General features: G+C 34.9%; 2 protein-coding genes across 2 annotated transcripts; both read left to right on the forward strand.

The window, feature by feature from the left end:
• The first annotated feature begins 995 nt into the window (after window positions 1-995).
• Window positions 996-2,108, forward strand: LOC143540017 (uncharacterized). Its single transcript, XM_077033186.1, has 3 exons — window positions 996-1,145; window positions 1,242-1,585; window positions 1,654-2,108. Exons 1-3 carry the CDS (start codon window positions 1,002-1,004, stop codon window positions 1,892-1,894), a joined length of 729 nt encoding a protein of 242 aa, XP_076889301.1. The 5' UTR covers window positions 996-1,001; the 3' UTR covers window positions 1,895-2,108.
• A 6,626-nt stretch (window positions 2,109-8,734) lies between these two features.
• Window positions 8,735-10,725, forward strand: LOC143540006 (uncharacterized). Its single transcript, XM_077033171.1, has 5 exons — window positions 8,735-9,007; window positions 9,085-9,243; window positions 9,343-10,017; window positions 10,090-10,176; window positions 10,681-10,725. Exons 1-5 carry the CDS (start codon window positions 8,735-8,737, stop codon window positions 10,723-10,725), a joined length of 1,239 nt encoding a protein of 412 aa, XP_076889286.1.
• The last annotated feature ends 9,930 nt before the right edge of the window (window positions 10,726-20,655 follow it).

Here is a 20,655-nt window from a genome sequence, read left to right on the forward strand (position 1 = left end):
GTTTATATATATTATAGATATATAGTATATTCTAAATATATTATTTTGTCGGGACTTGCTTATAACAATTATTTACGGCAATCACTTTTTGTAATCGACTAATTATATTTTGTTAAACCCCGGTAGAAACCTGACGGGTATTGAGCCGAGTATACCCGACATGTATTTCATCAAAACTCGACAGGAAAACCCGAAACCCGACGGGTAAGTTCAATCTGTCAAAAGAGCATTTGTTTTCCACGAATCACATCTGTTGTTGAGAAATCTGTGCAAGAAAGTGACACGCCCTAATGTTTAAAGTTTTGAATGTTTTACAACAATTATTCCGCTACAATTCCAAAGTTTTTCTGATTTTAACTACGTTCACGCATAAGTTCAATCGCTGTGAGGCGCCCGGATCAGGGGCCTTACACCAATGTTTTCACGTTGTTGTGTCATCCTCGGTTATGTCATATGTCACTAGGTAGTCGTAAAACAACCTAGTTATTACTAGAAAAGAAAAAGATACGACAGGCACTCACTCTGGTGCAATTAGTTTGAACTATGGACCCAATATGCAAAAAAACTAAAACAAACAAAAATAAACCCTTTACTCATGCAGTTTATAATTTCTCTCACCTTTGAAGAAACCCTACTCTAATCTGTCTGGCAATCGATGGCATCCATCGGCGTGGTGCGGAAGCTTCAGCGCAGTATCCATAAAAGAAGCAGGCGTGAGATCCGTAAGTGGTATGAGGAGGCGAACAGGATTACGTTGCCTTGTGTTGATGAAGCTCCTGAGGATGTGAAGAGGGATTCTTTATTCTCCGTTCTGTACAATGAGATTTGGTTTCGCCAACTCTTTGCTGGAGGATCAAACCTAGACGCTGAGCAGAGATTATCTTCTTGGTTTAACTACGGCGATGTCTTTCAGGCAATCTAGCTCTTCCATTATTTACCACCTAATAATTACTATACGTTAATGAGGATGGATTTTTTTTTTTCAGATTTTCTATCTCCAAATGAGGACAGCAATGAAGTTGCCTTTCCAGTGGTTGTGGGACATGATGGATGGGTATGTGAACCAGTTTCAGTCCTTTTGTCAGTATCGGGCCTCCACAACCAAAACTAAGATGGATGTTTATATGCTAAGCCGACGTCACAGGGTCAGTCAGGCATTAATTAATACTATGTTTATGTTTCTTTCAGGAGTACTGCTGCATTCCAAGTAAATAAATAATGATGTAATGGTTTTTTGGCAGTCTTTGAGTGTGGTCGATACTTTCAACCTTTTGAACATAATGGTGGAACGCTCTAACATTCTTCAGAATCTAGAGCTCGAAAAAGATGGGGGGATTCAGTTGTTGACAGAAACGGAAGAGGAAGATGTTCAGATCGAGAGGGAGAGTAAGACTGGGTGCATTGCCATGGGCTACTTCAGCTTAGTTGCTTTGTTAAGACTCCATTGTTTATTGGGAAATTATCAAGCTGGACTCGACTGCCTGCGTCCTATTGACATAAGTCGGCAAGGATTTCACCCCACTCTTATTGCCACTCATATCACAACCATCTATCATTATGGCTGTGCAAATCTTATGTTGGGGAGGTATAGCTTCACTTTTTTTTTATTATATTCAAAAGGAGTGCATAATCTATTGTCAGTCGCATTGGCAGGTATGTAGACGCCTTACACGGATTCAACAACATTCTTGGCTACATTTCTAAGCAGCCTCTACAGGAATCACCACAAATACTAGACAAGATTGAACAGATGTATGCTCTGTTAGCAATCTGCCTCTCACTTTGTCCTCAACTCCAACTTGTTGACGAAAATGTTTACTCTCGACTAATGGAAAAATATGGTGAAAAATTGTGGAGAATGCAAAGATATAATGATGCTGCCCTTTATCAGTAGCTTCTGTCATATGCATGTCCCACATTTAGCACACCCTTTGCACCAAATTCTGGTGACCCATATCCAATTTTCGACAAGGTACGATTCTTTTGCTCAAATGAATTGGCAATACTGTTGGTTTTTTGAGTTTTTTTATATATTGTTCAGGAAGGATGTGTCCGTTGTGATGATGAGCTTTCAACTGTAAATCAAAACCAGGTACGAATCTTTGCTCAAATGTAGTAATGAACTGGAATTAGTGTTGGCTTTATGAGTTTTCTTTTTATATATGGCCAGGAATCAATCAGTTATTTTATGTTTGGTTGATTTGGGTTTTATTTCAAAAGAAACTTGGTTAAATAACCTCGACTTCATATTAAAAACATACATTCTTCTGATTGTTTTATTTTTCTCTAAAACTTTGATATTAATATTGATTTTGTTATCATAACTGACATGAAAAAGTTTATAGTGAAAGAGAAGGCACACAATTGACACAAAAGTGTACTAAAAAGACGTGTTACAACACGTTTTGACGAGCTACACGTCATGGCATCTCTCATGTAACGGTTGTTGGAAAGACTTGCCAATATGTCTTTTAAGTTATATAGTAATTACCTTCTGTGTCAAATTGTTTAAGTTAACATCTCTTCATTACTCCGCTTTATGACGGGTTCTCCATTGATTGACTTTATCTTTGTTTGGTTGCAGCTTGAAGCAGTGATTGTCGATATGCTAAAATTAAAGCTGAAATAATCTTTGTTTCTGAATGTTAGGTTATATTTGGAGAACGTTATGCACTGGATTGAATAGATTTTATTGTTTGTGGTAGGAATAGTCCAAGACTACAACCACCACACCACGTTCATGAGTAAATGCAAATTAAAACAGTGAAGTACAATGCCGGCCATTTTAACTGTCTTTTGTTAACCACATTGGTGAGCTACATACATGGTGTCAAATATGGTTGGTGATTAGCTTTGATTATGCCTAAGTTTCTGTAGATGATGGTTGGCTGTTCTTGTAAGATATTTTTTTTTACTTCTTTTCAACACTCCCTCTCAAGTTGAGTAATGAGATCTCCGATACTTAACTTGCCTAGACAATGGTTGAAGATTTTTCCTTTAGCTACCTTTGTCACTATATCTGCTCACATGTTGGAAGCATCGCATGGTTATACTCTCAACTAATCAACTCACATGGGCCTTCACCGGCTCCAGAAACAACTAATTTCGCACCGTGGTAGCAGACAGATGGTTATATTACCGCTTGCATAATGACAACCTTGGACCGGTCTATTACACACCTAGGAGCCGGAATAACAACAATTTGACGTGGACATGGGTGAAGTTGAGTTGGGGAGGAGGGCACTCAACAGGGTGTCTTAAATTTATTTTTTAGGCCCAGAGCTAGTAAAGAAGTAGGGCCTTTAAATAAAAACTCAATAATTCCGATATAATTTAGAAAACTATGATAACACTAAATAAAATAAAAATATTATAGCAAAATGATTTAATTTAAATACTAAATGAATCATGAACCTCATAGCAATTTTGGAAGCGAAGCTTCCGATCAACTCTTTGCAATCCATACTCTCTACTATATCGTTCTCAATAGCAATAACGATTTAAATGGCTAATGGTAATAGTGAAATTATGAGCTAGATAGGCAAACGGTTCAGGTCGGCCACATAACAAAAGTACGATACAAAATACAAAAAGCAAACACAAATAGTTAATTAAATTCGGAAAAGTATGTAAATATGTTGGGAAAAGCGTGTGATTTTTGGGCTAAAAATGGGGTATGGTCTTTTTTTGCCTTTAGCTTGCATTTTGTTAAAGAAAAAAAAAGTTCCGACTACTCTACCAAAAACTTAAATATATCTAAAAAGTTATAGATATTGACTACAACTAGGGGTGTCCAAAATACCTGAACCCGATTAATCTGACTCGAACCCGAATAAGCTAATTCGGGTCGGGTTAAATAGGGTCAAAAAGTATTAATCCCAATAACCCGAATTGATAATTGTGTCGGGTTTCGGGTTGTAAGGCAAAAAATGTGACTTACGATATCAAAACGAAACCCGTTAAATATATTATGGTCAAGTTAATAATTAAAGTGGACGAGAAATCCGGATACAATACAAGAGCTTCGGTGCATGAGTTTAGCTTTAATGAGGGAAGAGATCTTGTAAAATTTCAGGATATTATTGTGTTAGCTATAAATAGGACCTTATGTTTGTCATTTATGTGTGTGTTTCTAAGGTGTAAATCACCCATCTAAAGGGAGCTCACTTTCGGTGGGGTCGGTTCGCTTAATATATTTTATCAGTATTATCTTTATAGTTTATATTATTTGTTTGATCGTTTGATTTCACCGCACCCGTATCAATTGCTTATCAAGAACAAAATTCGTTCGTTTGATTTCGGAACCTACACTTGGTATCATAGCGGGTTTAAATCAATTGATTCAACTTTGTTCTTGATATTCAGGCAGGGCCGGCCCATAGGGGTGGCGGGGTGGTCGACGGCCACAGGCCCGACACCCCGTTAGGCCCGAATTTAAAAAAAAAAGAATTATACATATTTTCATTAAAACAATATGTATTTTTAATGTTTAAAATCAATTACATAACTACTAGCTTGGTCTAGTGGCAAATGGGTGTTACTCTCAATCAAAAGGTTATGGGTTCAAGTCTCATTTGAGACATGTTTAATCCTATTTTTATACAAAAATTTTTTACACAACCCAAATTATAACCAAGTAAACCTATATATAAATTTAATTGTTTAAACCAACAAAATACTCTTTTTTTAAGTAAGGCCAAAAAAATTTTTTGCCTTCGGCCCAAATTTTTTTTTTTGCTTTCTCGGAGTCGGGCCTGCGGGGGAGGGGGGGGGGGCCTATTAGGCAGAACAATATTTCGAATTTCAAAACGTGGCAACAACAGATTAGGTTAGTTTGGCTTCTTTTCATCTAGACGGCATAGCCCTTCAATGGCATAGGTGGTATACAAAGACTCGCGGTCCGTCAACATGGACATAGTTTACCACTGCCTTGCTTAATCGGTTTGGTCCTACCGTTTACGAGGATCCGTCGGAGGCCCTACATCTCCTTAAACAAATTACCACAGTAGTCGCCTATCAGGAAGCGTTTGAGCGGCTCTCGAATCATCTCGATGGGTTACCGGAGTTATTCCTTATGGGTTGTTTTATTGGAGGGTTAAAAGAAAAAATACGCTTGGAGGTGAAGATAAAGCCAAGGACACTCTCTGATGCAATTGGAATAGCTATAATGGTGGAAGAAAAATTGTCACTTCATGAAGGTTTAATTTTGGCTTACAAAAGCCACAACTAGCTAATGATTCCACTCATTCTTCGTCAAATCACGGGCTATTGGGATCAGCTACTACTCAAAGGCTTAGCTTACCTGCACCGAGTCCAATTCGTCGTCTCTCAAATATGGAGGCACGTGAACGTTGCGAGAAGGGTCTTTGTTACTATTGTGACGATCGTTACACGCGGGGGCACAAGTGTAGTAAGCCTCAACTATTTATGATTAGCGGGGTACAAGAGGATGACAACGCGGTCCATGTGACTGAAAACACTGATCCGGTGCCACATGGTCTTCAAGCCGAGATTTCGTTTCTTGCAATTTTAGGTACTGTTCTTCCCCAAACACTACGGTTATCTGGTAAGGTCGGTGACCATACTAGTGTGGTGTTGGTTGATGATGGAAGCATAATTTCATTTCTCAGGCTTTGGTTATCACACCCTCATTTCGGGCCTAGGAGTGTGATCAATAGTTGGTACCATATTTGTAAATAAATCAGAGCTGCAGTTATTAGCGGAAGACTTATAAAAACATAAGGATTGAATTTATAAATATTTACATTACAAAAGAACGAGACGAAATTCTCGTTTAGTATTTACTTTTTATATGTTTTACAAAAAGTTTACATTTCAATATTTAAACAAAATTATCCGAGCCATCGGATTCTTGAGCTTCTTCGTTTCCACAAGCTCTATTCTTGATTACCTGCAAAATGTTATAAAAATACGTCAGCAACGAATGCTGGTGAATATGCTGACGCTAAAGATAGTTTCTTTACTTAACTACCCCTCGAGACCACGTAAGCCTAGGCCCATCTTGGCTTAGGAATAATCAAGTTAAACAATCATTATAAACTCGAGTCTCTACATTAGGTCACCTCAGCAAAACACCGCAACGTTTCGACGTACTTAGGTACCATAAATATACACAAGTTCATACTCACTCGAACATACTTTGGTTCGGCCCATCGTAGCTGGAGGTCGTGACCAGGCGTGGTGCGATGTGCCCACCGCATACCACATATGTAAGGATCCAGACAAACGTATACCACAGCCTGAGGGCTATGTTTATACTCTTATTTACAATGTTTTTAGAGACACTTAGTTTCATGTAAAGTTTTACACATAACACGTTTGTTTGTTTGAAAACAAGTTTGTAAAAGTGGGGCGTATTCACCTTTCAAATGGAATCGGCTTCCAACACCGTCCGTTGAGTCTTTCTTGCTATCTCGCACCTATATTACGAGTATAACCTTTGTTAGTCGGATACACGATCCGGCTTAAGACCTTTAGTCTTATTTATCTCGATGAACCTTTAGTTCATTATTTCTTTTACTTTAAAACCTTTAGTTAAAAAGTAATTTTTATAAAGCTTTAGTTTATTTATAAAACCCGACGTTTCTTCTTCTTTAAGAAACTTATTCTTTTCTTTATTATTTAAGTATACTCATTATACTTAAATAATATATTTCATAACAAAGAATAATGTTGTATACTCATATATATATATATATATATATTATCTTTCTTTTCTTTATTTCTTTGTTATATCTTTCTTTATTTATCGAGAATAACATCGACTCAGAGTATTAAGCCTTTATGATATTTTATTATTATTTTGGTCGAGCATTATGTCTACCTTGTTTGGCTTAGAAATACCCTTTATACTCGGGCAACACTTCGACTCTATCCTTCTTATCAACACACACTTGATCAACCCTTTGACACGCTTATCGAGACACCAGCACGTACCTCGAGGTAGGTATCGGGACGTCAGGGCAGCACCTTTTTCTTGTTTGGAACATCGGCGGGAAATGGCACGATTATCGAGATACTAGGCACGGAAAACGAGGTTTCGGGAAACGGTTATCGAGATGGTTCGAGGACACGTTTTACGAGGTTTAGAGAGAGAGTAAATGTGTGAGATTTGGTGTGTTGGGAATAAATCCCGTGGATGCTATTTATAGAGCCAATTTTGGACCCCATCGTGGTACGCGATGGGTCTCTTGGCTGGCCCGTCGTATACCGCGACGTAGGCCTAGTGACTCACCAAGTAGACCTGCCACGTGTCAACACGTGGCAGGCACCGCGCCACGTCACGATGGGGTCTCTTGGCTGGCTTGTCGCGTACCGCGATGTAGGCCTAGTGACTCACCCAGTAGACCTGCCACGTGTCCAGGCACCGCGCCACGTGGCGGACGTGTTGCCACGTGGTGACAAGTGGCGGCAACCTTTGCCACCGTGTGCCACGTGGCACACGTGTCACGATCTGTCAGACACCCCATCGCGGTACGCGATGGGTGTCTCTCTTGACCTGTCGCGTTGCGCGATGGGTGAAGAAAACAGATTTTTCATTTAAGTCCCTGGAGTTTGAAAATTGGCAGAATTGGTCCCTATACTTTGGAATTTTGACATTTTTGGCCCGATATTTATGTGATGTTACATTGGTTGATAAATTGGGACTCACGGTTGTAAATGATGTGAACTTTGAAGTAGTGGTTGCCAATGAAGACACACTAGTTTGTGTCGGTCGGGTTCGAAACCTCTCGGTTAAGTTTTCAGGGTATACCGTCACTACCGATTTGTTTGTTTTACCCGTCGCTGCCTACGCGATTGCCCTTGGGATTCAATGGTTGAAGACGTTAGGCCCGATTAAGATCGACTTTCAGGATCTTACTATTGGGTTCCGTATCGGTGATTCATCACATAAGCTACATGGGTTGAGACACTCCGATTTAGAGGAACTGAAACCAAATCGGGTTGCGGAGATGCCGACCAAGAAGCCTTATCCTGTGTTTTGCCTTGCGGACAAGGCAAATGTAAGGGGGTGGATTGTTATGGGTCTGGGCCTAGGCTGCGATCTAGGAAGCTCAAGTTGGATATGAAGGAGCCCAAGAAGGTGCATGAACACTTGAAGTCCACAAATTAGATGCATGCATGCATGCATGCATGCAACATTTATTTGTTTTTCTATTTGATTATTAGTTTGAATAAGTAGTTTGAGAAAATAATGGAAACGTGGGGATGCCCAACGTTCTCCAAATAATTATGAGTTTATCTTTGAATTATTCATTTTCGTTTGTTTAGAAAAGGCTATATAAGGCCATAGGTTTTTATTAATGGATATGCATAAACTGAATTAAACAAATCTCTGTATCTTTCTATTTTCTATCTGCATTCAACCTATATTCTTTGGCAACTGTTCAAGAACCAAAGAATATATTTTTAGTAATTATTGAAGCCAATCGTCGACCAACCTTAGGCCTACGACCTTTGTGTCCCATATCTTATCAAACCCTAAAGCTTCATAACCAACCTCTATCTCCAACTTGTTGTGTCATCCTTGGTAATGTCATATGTCACTAGGTAGTCGTAAAACAACCTAAGTTACTAGAAAATGACACGACAGGCACTCTGGTGCAATTAGTTTGAACTATGGACCCACTATGATAAAAAAAAATAAAAGCCTTTACTCATGCAGTTTATAAGGCCCAGTCCTTTCTCTCACCCCAAATCTGTCTGCCAATCGATGACATCCATAGGAGGCGCCAACGCCGTGGTGCTTATCCTTCACTGCAGTGTCCATGAAGGAAACAGGCATGAGATCCTTAAGTGGTATGAGGAGGCGAACAGCAGCATTATGTTGCCTTGTCTTGATGACGCTCCTGAGCATGTAAAGACAGATTATTACTTCTCCATGCTGTACAAAGAGATTTGGTTTCGCCAACTCTTTGCTGGAGGATCATCCTTAACCGCTAAGCAGAGATTATATTCATGGTTTAACTACGGCGATGTCTTTCAGGTCAAAAATTGAACTAATTATTTCCTGTCTAGTCTCGGCATAGGTTAATGACGAAGGAACGGATTTTGTTTTTTCAGATTTTTTTTAACCAACTGAGGTCAGCAACGAAGTTGCCTTACCGGTGGTTGTGGGACATGATGGATGGGTATGTGAACCAGTTTCAGTCCTTCTGTCAGTATCGGGCCTCAGAAATCAAAACTGAGCAGGATGTTCATCTGCTATCACTACGTCACAGGGTCAGTCAGGCATTAATATATACTATGTTTCTTTCAGGAGTGTTGCATTCTGAGTAAGTAAATAATGATGTATTGATGATGATAATGGTTTTTTGATAGTCTTTGAGTGTGATCGATACTGTAAACCTTTTGCACATAATGGTGGAAGACTCCAACATTCTTCAGATTCTAGAGCTCGAAAAAGATGAGGGGCTTCAATTGTTGACAGAAACGGAAGAGGAAGATGTTCGGATCGAGAGTGAGAGTAAGAATGTGTTCATTGTCATGGGCTACTTCAGCTTAGTTGCTTTGTTAAGACTCCATTGTTTATTGGGAAATTATCAAGCTGGACTCGACTGCCTGCGTCCTATTGACGTAAGTCGGCAAGGATTTCACCCCGCTCTTATTGCCACTCAGATCACAACCATCTATCATTATGGCTTTGCTAATCTTATGTTGGGGAGGTATATAGACGCCATACGCGAATTCAACAAATTTCTTGTGTACATATTCAAGACTAATCAGCCTCATCAGGAATCACCACAAATACTAAACAAGATTGAACAGATGTACGCTCTGCTAGCAATCTGCCTCTCGCTTTGTCCTCAATTCCAACTTATTGATGAAAATGTCTACTCTCGACTAATGGAAAAATACAGTGAAAAATTGGCGAGAATGCAAAGATATGATGATGAGTCAATTGCCCTTTATCGGGAGCTTTTGTCATATGCATGGCCCACATTTAGCACACCCTTTGCGCCAAATTCTGGGGAACCAGATCAAATTTACAACGAGGTACGATTCATTTGCTCAAATGAAAATGGCAATACTGCTGGTTTTTTTGAGATTTTTTTACATATTCTTCAGGACGGACTTGTCTGTCATGAGCGTTCAACTTCATATTCCATATCCTTCGGACCCTTTGCCTCTGAGCCACTTGTAATTAACAACCAGGTACGAATCTTTTGCTCAAATGTAGTAATGAATTGGCATTAGTGTTGGCTTTGTGGGCTTTTTTACATATAGATCAGGAGTCGATCTGTAATATTATGTTTGGTTGATTTGGTTTTTATTTCCAAAGAAAATGGTTATATTACCTCGAGTTAATATTTAAAACATACAATGTTCTGATTGCTTTTTTCCCCAAAACTTTGATAATAATATTTATTTTTTTGTCATTTAGACACATTAAAGTGTTTATAATTAAAAAAAAAGGGCACACAATGGACAAAAGGGTACTAAAAATGGCGTGTTACAACTCGTTTTGACGAGTTACACGTCTTGGCATCTCTCATGTAATGCTTATTGGAAAGATTTGCCAATCTGTCTTTTAAGTTATTTGATTATTACTTTTTTGTGTCTAATTGTTAAAGGTAGCATCTCTTCATTTACTCCCGCTCAGTGACGGGCTTTTCATTGATTTACTTTTTTTGTTCTTTCATTTTTCTTTTGTTGCAGCTTGAAGCAGTGATTGCCGATATCTTAAAGTTAAGACAGAAATAAGTTTCGTTGCGTTTGTTTCTGAAATCTGTATGTTTTGGGTTTAGTTTTAATTAGGCTCTGTTTGGAGAACAATATGCACTAGATTGGATGGACTTTTATTGTTTTTTGTGGTATCGTGTTTGAACTAAAAACTCCTACTATATATTGAGAATATTGAGAAGTCAGATCTATCATCATCCCTTGCCCTCTAATATTACTTTTACAAATACTCTGTTTGTGAGACCTCTTTCCATTCGATTTTTCTTTTTTTCGTCTAGCTGTCATATAACAAGTTAACAACCAAGAAGGGCAGTGAATGATATGTTTTTAGTTTCATACATATAAATAAGATTTTACATAGATGCTATACAATTGAACTTAAGCCAAGTCAGGTGTCTTTTAGTTTACAATGTATTCGACAAAAAGTTACCAAAATTAACACACCTTCAATCTTTGAAGCATACAGAACATAAAAACAGGGAAACTCTTAAAACAATTTGATTAACATGAAATGTGCCTTAAAAATTGCATATGTGCTGTTGGTGAGGTAGCACACTCCCAACAGTTGACTTCATATTAACATTATCACCCGGGTAACCTTCCTAAAACATGTAAATTAATGAACAACAAAACTCTACTACAAAAGATTGTTAGATCTGCACATTGGGGTTTCACACATTTAATCTTCAAAAACTTTAGCAAAGCTTTTAACTTTGACCCATTTGAATCGTTGGAGTTTAAACATTCGAATTGAGTTTTTTAAATTTTGTAGCCAAATTCAGTGGAGAAACATCAGCTTTTTAATTTTATACATGAATTCAGTTGCTAATCGTTTGTTAATGGTATGAGTTGTTTCATTGCTTTTGTTTTATTAATTTGTCGATGTAGTTAGATTCTGTTTTACTGTAGAATCATGTAAGAAATGTGTTTAAATCCGATTATCATAAGGAAATGGTAAACACATCAAGATTTATATTGGTCAAAATATTTCATTATCATCCGACTGACTCAATTCTCAAACGAACGAAATAAATAAAAGAGAGATAATCAATGCATCATCTTCAATCGATGTTGATAATAATATTCTGATCAGAGTAAAGTAATCCAGAGAGAGAAGAGATCAATGGATCGGGCGCTAAAGGCCGCCAGAGCATCTGACTCTCTCAATCTTTCAAAGCGATCTCTCAAGTAATTAGTCTCTCGATTTCTATATCACATTTCTTTTGGATCTGCTTTTGTTAAGATATCAGCTCGGTAAATACCACGAAGTTCTTTAATTATTTGGAATTCAGATTTTAAAAACACTGGCTCACCAAGATCTAGCTATTATTCACAGCTTTTTTTAGCTGCTGCTGTTAGTTAGGAAATTGTAATTTGTTTGAATCCTTGATCGATTGAATTTAGGGCTGTAAATGAACCGAACTGAACAAGGCCTTGTTAATGTTTGCCCGCTAAGCTTTTATTGGACAAGCGAACCGTTCGCGACTTGTTCGCGTATGTTCATTAAGAAAATGAACTTGTTCATGAATGGTTCACGGATACACAACAATGTTTTATTTGATTTGGCTAACCGAGAATGGTCAGTGTCAATGGTTTGGTCTGGCTACCAAGTTCTTCTTGGTGTTGTTTATAACATTCATATTCATATGCTAATGTAAATATAAATTAATCACATATTACTCATGTATATATTTGTTTTGTATTAGCCGATTAATCTCTCTATTTGGTCAAAATTGGTCAATATTGAAAATTTTATATACAAAATTTGGTATATATACTGTTTATAGTTAATAAATTTGATTAAATCTTATATGGTAAGATTAGAAAAGTCATTAAAAAATATTAAAAACCTTTAATGAACAAAACATAAACAAACACTAACGAATATAAACAGAAACATTATCAAACATTCATAAACACAACTGAATGAACATGCCCTCTGTTTATGTTCGTTCATATACATAATCTAATGAAATTCCTTGTTCATGGGATTCATTAACTAAATGAACGGACATAAACGTACCTCCCACCGAAAGTTCGGTTCGTTTGCAACCCTAATCTCATGACATGCTTTCTGTATCAGGGAAGTACCAGATGAGGTGTACAAAGTTTAGATGCAGTTGGTGAAGGTGAAAACTGGTGGGAGGCGGTTGAGCTGCAAAAGCTCATATTGGCTCATAATGAGATTCAATTGCTAAAGGAAGACATAAGAAACTTACCTTTGTTGTCAGTGTTGAATATTAGCCACAATAAGCTTTCTCATCTTCCAACTGCTATAGGAGAGTAAGACGCGTTAAACTGTTTAAATCCTACTAATTTAAATCGTTTATCTTTATTTGGTTATAATGTATCTAATACATTATTATATTCATCGACATGCTCAAAGCACTTAAGGCATTAGATGTTTCTAATAATTTGTTGTGTGAAATACCTGAAGAAGTTGGATGTAGAGGTATCTCAAATTGCTGATATTGATTCTTCATATTTTATGTTCCTTCGCGCATAAAGTATTTGTTGTTATTGGGAAATAAGTTCACAATGTTATATGAGAAACTGGTTGCATCATGGACTTTTCTCACTGAACTTAATGCAGGCAAGTCACATGCTTTATTTTGATGTTTTAGCTCATTTGGCTGTTAATAATCCTTTAATTTGTAATCATGTATTTAATGATGCAGGAAAAAAAATGCACTTGGTGCTATCCAAGAGAGTATTAAAAGTCTTTCACATCTCATTCACCTCGACTTGCATCAAAACAGTGAGTATTATAAGTTCCTTTTTGCCTTGGTCTTCTGTACTTGGATCTTATATCTATATCTAATGATGTCGTTCTGTTGTAGAAATTGCATAGATTCCATCATTAATCAAGGACTGCTCTTTGTTGGCAGAATTCTATATGGGGATATATTTTAATGATTGTAAATAAAAGTTAAAAACTTGTAATTTCTTCGGATGTTTATACTTAATACACAGGAATAACTTACTAAAATCATTACCGCCAGAAATAGGAGAACTTATAAATTTAGGGTAGTTAAGGTAGAAAAATCAACTTCAATTTATTTTGTAATCAATTTATTCCTTGTGTTTATTTATTTATTTTTCATCATTTATTATAGTTAAAGGAGTATCTAGTGGAGGCATGCAAATTGAAGCTTTCAATTTTAGATTCCTACTGTACTATTAAAACAAATTAGTTTGCCTTCACATGGCCCTTTCCTATTGAACGATTTCCATATCTTTCAAAAATAACTACTACTTCTCTATTTTTCTTATCAATTAAATAATTCAAAAATACTAATAATTAATTTACTTAATTAAAATAGTTATGTAACCATGAAAGAGAAACCCGGTTTCCAAATTTGTTTTCTTTCATCTTCAATTCAATACACGCATTCTTTCATATCAAACCTTTTAACCTAATCAACCAAACCCTTCATTCAATCGGCCATTATTGTATATCAATCGGATAATGATTTTGGTATGTTCTTCTTATAAAATTGAAACCTGATATCGGATTAAAAATTGGGCAACTGACGGTAAAACGAACTATCCGTTTTTGGATAATAACGATTGCTTTGATTCGATCATTTCAGAAGATCCATGGCGATTGTTACTCAGATCTTCACATCGATGGTTAGTATTTTACATTGTTAGGTTTGTATCTTCACATCGATAGTTATTATTACATTATCATATTAACCTATGGTATTATTTTACACTCTTAGATTACTATGTTTAATGTTTAATTGATATGTTTCCTATGGTTAATGGTTAATGTTTAATGTAAAATTTTTTTAACCTATAGTTTAGATTTTTAACCTAGGTTACATTTTTGAAATCCCTAATTCTATTTCATAAATTTACTATAATTACACCTTTCCTTTTAATCTAACAATTCAAATTTTGAAAGAGAATATGTTCATCTATAAATACTACAAAACCGAATACAGAAAATCTCACATTTCTCACTTCCTTTCTGAACATTCATATTTCTGTCATTCTCAAGGTTTTTTAATTTTCTTCAAATTATAAATATGAGTTATTGAATCTTTAATCTTTGCTTTAATCTTTTTTTTTGTTGCACAGCAACATGGAAGCATCAAACATTACCATGTTCAAGGATTTGGATGTTTCCAACAACGACTGTGTACTAAAGGTTCGTATTTTCAGACCATGGCGTTTGAAGGAGAACAATAAAACTGGAGAGGATTGGTCCATTGAAATGATTTTACAAGATGAGATGGTATTATTCTATAAAATTATATTTGTTTTTAGTAAAAAAAATTTCCTCCTCATTTTATATATTTAATAACTAACATTGTTTGTGGTATTAATAATGTAACAAGGTGACATAAGGCCAATCCGTATCATTTTGCATCCATGGGTGTTATGCTGTTTCTTTATCGTCTTTTGCGTTTATCTAAACTTTTGTTTATGAATTTCAATGTTTTGGTAATGACATAACTTTAGACTGTTTAACAACATATGTATTAAATATGGTATGCTTAAGTTTGTATGCTTTATCTTGATGGTGAATACAAAATGTTATTTTTGGTATTATTATTAGGTTACTCTAATACTGCCTTTCACAATTCTATACATATACATGTAATTAAATACATATGTAACTAACTGCAGCAGTACTAATGTTACATAACAATAAACATTAATCATACATGACACTATGAAATTTACTTATTCACTATTTTTGAAGACTATTAGCATACATACGTTAACTAATCATAATATTCCTATGATTTATTGCTTTCTTTAAAATTTACTTATTAACGGAATCTCTATATGTTAGTTTAGAATGTTGAACATTAAAATCAATACTTTCAAAAGTAAAATTATATTTAAGCATATTTAATCTTTCAATTTAAGATTCAATAGTTAGTTATCATTTATTAATTTACTTGGTCAATATCTATATGTATATGTTAGTCAATTAGTATTCGATTTATAGGTTCATATATGGAAGTTTGTTGTAGTAAATTATTGTATAATTTAAGAATTTAACTATTTCTTAATTTTGATAGTTACATATAATTTGTAACTCATAATCACTTAAAATTGAAAGAAATTTATCAATAAATGTAGATTAACTATTGAATTACATTTTCACATACAATTACTTAAAATTGTAACAAATTCATCAATCAATGTAAATTCACCCAAGTTTTACGTTAGCATTATGAAAAATAGATTGTGTTTTGAATTTAAGTTTTATGATAATTATTTTTTGGTTATTTATTATCAACTATGGTTTTGTTTTTCATATATTCATGTTACCAAAAATATCAGTCATTCTTTGATATTCATAGTAAATATATTTACTAATTAATTTACATTTCTACTCAAAATTATACAAAATACACTATATACTATATTGATTTGGTTAAACAAATTACACAATCATAATGATCATTTGTAACGACAAACTTATTTTATGCCAAATAAAATCAAAAAAGACATTTCTTAACAAATGGAATGAATATTTCTATAGAAGAAACATAATTTATGGCAACCAATTAGCTTGATCATCCCTTAAAATACTTTTACTATAAACTTCCACACCTAAACTTCAAGCATATATATTGATTACATGAGGTTATACACTATCAATATGTCACTCTTAAATTGTCACTCCTAATACTTGGTCGGTTATGCACTGTCAGATTCAATAATTTAGATGTGTTGATAACATTTTAAGATGAATGATATTATAAGTTTCAAGGTATGTACGATTTGTTTGAAAATTAACATACTTTGTATAATCGATATAATTATACGTCATCCTGTACAACTTTATGTTCTCTTCATGATAAAAGATTTCTATATGTTTCACATGTTAATCATATGGTTTTTTATTTATATTTTAGATGTCTTCAAGAGACGCACTAATTCTCAATCATCATCTTCCAATAAAATGAATAATACAAATGGTTAGTGAGTTTGTGCGATTAATTTAAGGTTACTCTATAAATAGTATGTTATAATAATTTTGTTTGCAAAACGTGCAGTGTCAACGTCTAGACAACCATTGCATATCATATCCAATGGTAATAATTTTTTTATAAACTATTAAATTATTGTAAAATTTGAATATTTTAGGACCGTCCATTTTTATTCAATATTTTAGGATCTTTTAATTCATTTTTTTGCGTAATAGTCATTAACGAATTAACTTAATATTAAAAACTTTACTATAAAACGATTTTTTTACCTATTTATTTTTTATTATATTCTATGCATTATTTTATTCTAATAACAAAAACCAATGTAGTTACTTGTCCATTGACATCGTCTAATGTTAATCGATTCTACGACGGAGAAGAAAATCACGCGCCAACAACTAATGAAGGCTTATCTCCACAAACTCCAGTAACACAGGTTAGTTATTTATATTCCTTAGTTTTTCGATAGATGAGAAATATATATTCATCACATTTATTTTGTTATAGCCGTGTATTTAATTAACGATTTTTAATTTTATAAAGCTATATGTGGCTTTATCACGAGTGAAGAGTAGAGCTGGTGTTAAAATGCTTATATTAGATAAGGAGGGTAATGTTACAAATAAAACTACAAATGTGGTTTATAAGCAACTGTTTAGTTATTTATGAGATTGTAATTTTCAAGTTTGTGTTAATTGTAAAACGAAAGTTATTTTGTTCTTTATGAAATTATAATTTTCAATTGTTGTTGTTTAACGATTTATATATTTTCACCTGTGTCGTACACGGGTCAATAACCTAGTTATCTAATAATTCACTATCCGGGCTTCCCCTGAGATTGGTAAGGTTAGCATATTGTACATATATTCAATAGCAAATGAGGACGATACTGTTTTATATATTTTTTTAAAAATTGAGATTCAGTTATAATGTTTTCAAATCTTGTTACCTAGGTTTGATGACAACTTTTAGGAAGCTTGCGCTAACCGGCAATCCTATACGGACTCTTAGAGTACAACCTACTGTTTCGAACTTACGATATAAATAGTTTAGGGGGTCAAATGTAATTGTTGTATAGTATAGGGGTCCTTGTACATATGTTTAGTCATTTAGTTGTTAATACTAGATATGGATGATTTAGTATTTTAGAGTTTAACTCCTTCACAAATTAAGCACGTCTATGCTCATCTTTTTTCTAAAATATCATGAAAAATATCACCACGCCCCACTTTCCTCGTATACTCAGAAAACTTTGTATGTAAATATGATGTCAGCTTTGCCTTACAGCTTATTTACAAAATAAAGGTTTTGCACCAATTTTGGGTTTCTTTTTCTATATAAATTCTAAAATTTATAATCATATACATATTTTTTTGTGGTTTGTGTTTATGTTCAGCTTGTTCTACTCCTGGGAGCAAAACTGCAACATGTGATAGCTACTTTGGCACTGGAGAGTGCTGCAATTACCGGGTATTTTACAAAATTAGCCAGGTTAAAGCCTTGAGACGAGCTTTTTTGGTTTAAAAGACCAGAGTATTGGTGTCAGTTACTGAAATATCCGCTCCTTTTTACTACATATGTTATCAATTTAAACTTTCGTAGTCTTGAATGTAATATGATTTTAGTTGGGTTTGAACATGATGGTGTGTATCAGGTTGATTTTAGGGTTAGCATAAGCAACTAAATATTACCAATATTTTTTAAAAAGAAGCCAAGTTTTGTAAATATAACCTCAATGGAAGCATAGGAAGAAAGTTGAATGGGTAACCTTCAATCGAGTTGTTTGAAAGATCAACTTTTGTAATATCACTTGTCTCCCATACTGGTGGTGGAACAACACTCAAACCATGTCCTACTAAACAAAGTTCCTAACAAGTAAACGTCGTAACATATAATTACCAATTCAATATAGTTATCAATTCAATCAATATAGTAAAAAAAAAAAAAAAACTTTGAACCAAGAGATAACCAAGAGGATCTAGCAAGGACTTGTTCTTTACTTTCGGATGTTCTACTCTCTACATCATAATATTATTTCAGCTCACTCAGACATGTAAAGAAGATATTTGTTTCAACAATGCATACCTTCTTCAGCTGGAAGTCTACTTCTAAGAAACCTTAACAATGCAGGAGTGGGGCCCGTCACCAGTGAGCTAATAAAAAACATGAAACTCGTTGAATTTAGATTCCTTTACAGACATATTAAAAAAACCATAAAGGTGGTTCGACGACTGTTCAAGGCGGACCCATGATTTTTTGTCAATGGAGTCCCAATTTTTTCGGTTTACAAATTTTTCGGGCCGGTCGTTATTCAAGTCGGGTCGAGGTGATGAACATAATAGAACACGGAAATATGGTGTCATTGGAAACGAGTAAGTAGAAAGAATTTAGATTGGAAACTAGATAGAACATAGACTTTTAATTCATTTTTATTCGTACCCGAAAAACATAAACGTAAGCTATATATATGGTTTTACATACATGACCAAAAATGAAAAACTAACTCTAACACAAATAAATGATTAATTATAATATGCATACACAAGATAAATATATAATGATAAAATATGCAAAACCCATGGTGCCATTATGTATGTTGCATGGTGATAATGACTATATGGGATAAACTAACGAAAAAGAATAATACCCTAACTATGTTGGGGAGGTATTTCCATATATAGTATATATTCCAAGTAAATAATATATAGTTTTTGATGATGAATTGATGATAATGGTTTTTTGGCAGGTTTTAGTGTGCATGTTATTTTCTATATATTGCACTCATTGGTGAGACGGTCTAAGATTATTCAGAATCTAGAGCAGGACAAAGATGGGTTGCTTCAATCATTGACAGCAACAAAAGAGCATGCAGAAGATGCTCCGACCGGGAGTAGTAATGTGCTGATCAATGCTTTGGGCTACTACGGCTTGGTTGGCTTGTTAAGAGTCCATTGTTTATTGGGAAGTTATCAAGATGGACTTGACTGCGTGCGTTGTATTGACATAATTCGGCAAGGATTTCACCCCGCTCTTATTGCCACTCAGATCACAACCATCTATCATTATGGCTTTGCTAATCTTATGTTGGGGAGGTATTTCCATCACCTTCACTTTTTTTTATTATATTCAAACAGAGTGCATAATCAATTGCATTGGCAGGTATGTAGACGCCATACGCGGATTAAGCAAAATCCTTGCCTACATTCTCAAGCAGCCTCTACAGGAATCACCACAAATACTAAACATGATTGAACTAACCAATATTGAACACAAGATTGAACAAATGTATGCTCTGCTAGCAATCTGCTTCTCTCTTTGTCCTCGACGCAAACTTGTTGACGTAAACGTCTTCTCTCAACTATTGGAAAAATATGGTGAAAAGATTTGGAGAATGAAAAGTCTTAGTTGTGATGCCCTTTTTTCGGAGCTTTTGTCATTTGTGTGGCCCACGTTTAGCAAACCCTTTGCACCAAATTTTGGTGACCCATATCAAAAGCTTGACAAGGTACGATTCTTTTGTTCATATAAAATGGCAATACTCTGGGTTTTTTGAGTTGTTTTTTTTTATTTACATATTGTTCAGGATGGACGTGTCCATATGCCGCATCTTTTAGAACCTGTGCCTCTTGGTCACTTGTAAAACACAACCCGGTACGAATTTTTTGCTCAAATGTAGTAATGAATTGGCATTAGTGTTGGTTTTGTGAGTTTTTAATGTTGGTCAGAGGGAATTTGGTATGCTATGTTTGGTTGATTTGGGTTTTATTTCCAAAACCTCGAGTAATACAATCTTCTGATTGCTTTTTTCCTCCCAATATTAATATTATATTGGGAGAAACATTATATAATGAAAGAAAAGGCACACAATGGACAAAAAAGGGTACTACAAATGGCGTGTTACAACTCGGTTTAACGAGTTACACGTCTTGGCATCTCTCATGTAATGGTTGTTGGACAGACTTGTCAATCTATCTTTTAAACTTTTCGCAACGTC

This window comes from Bidens hawaiensis, unplaced genomic scaffold (assembly GCF_021521415.1).
Source record: "Bidens hawaiensis isolate Kalapana, Puna unplaced genomic scaffold, B.hawaiensis_p1.1 tig00012134_1, whole genome shotgun sequence".
NCBI classification, from domain to species: Eukaryota; Viridiplantae; Streptophyta; class Magnoliopsida; order Asterales; family Asteraceae; genus Bidens; species Bidens hawaiensis.

What these genes read in the sequence shown, in the direction of transcription:
- LOC143540006 (XM_077033171.1), top strand. Translation starts at nt 8,735, where the DNA reads ATGACATCCATAGGAGGCGCCAACGCCGTGGTGCTTATCCTTCACTGC. An exon ending in CAGATCAAATTTACAACGAG is followed by an intron (nt 10,018 to 10,089) that starts GTACGATTCATT and finishes CATATTCTTCAG; the next exon opens with GACGGACTTGTCTGTCATGA. An exon ending in CACTTGTAATTAACAACCAG is followed by an intron (nt 10,177 to 10,680) that starts GTACGAATCTTT and finishes CTTTTGTTGCAG; the next exon opens with CTTGAAGCAGTGATTGCCGA.
- LOC143540017 (XM_077033186.1), top strand. Translation starts at nt 1,002, where the DNA reads ATGAGGACAGCAATGAAGTTGCCTTTCCAGTGGTTGTGGGACATGATG. An exon ending in TGCTAAGCCGACGTCACAGG is followed by an intron (nt 1,146 to 1,241) that starts GTCAGTCAGGCA and finishes GTTTTTTGGCAG; the next exon opens with TCTTTGAGTGTGGTCGATAC. An exon ending in GCAAATCTTATGTTGGGGAG is followed by an intron (nt 1,586 to 1,653) that starts GTATAGCTTCAC and finishes TCGCATTGGCAG; the next exon opens with GTATGTAGACGCCTTACACG.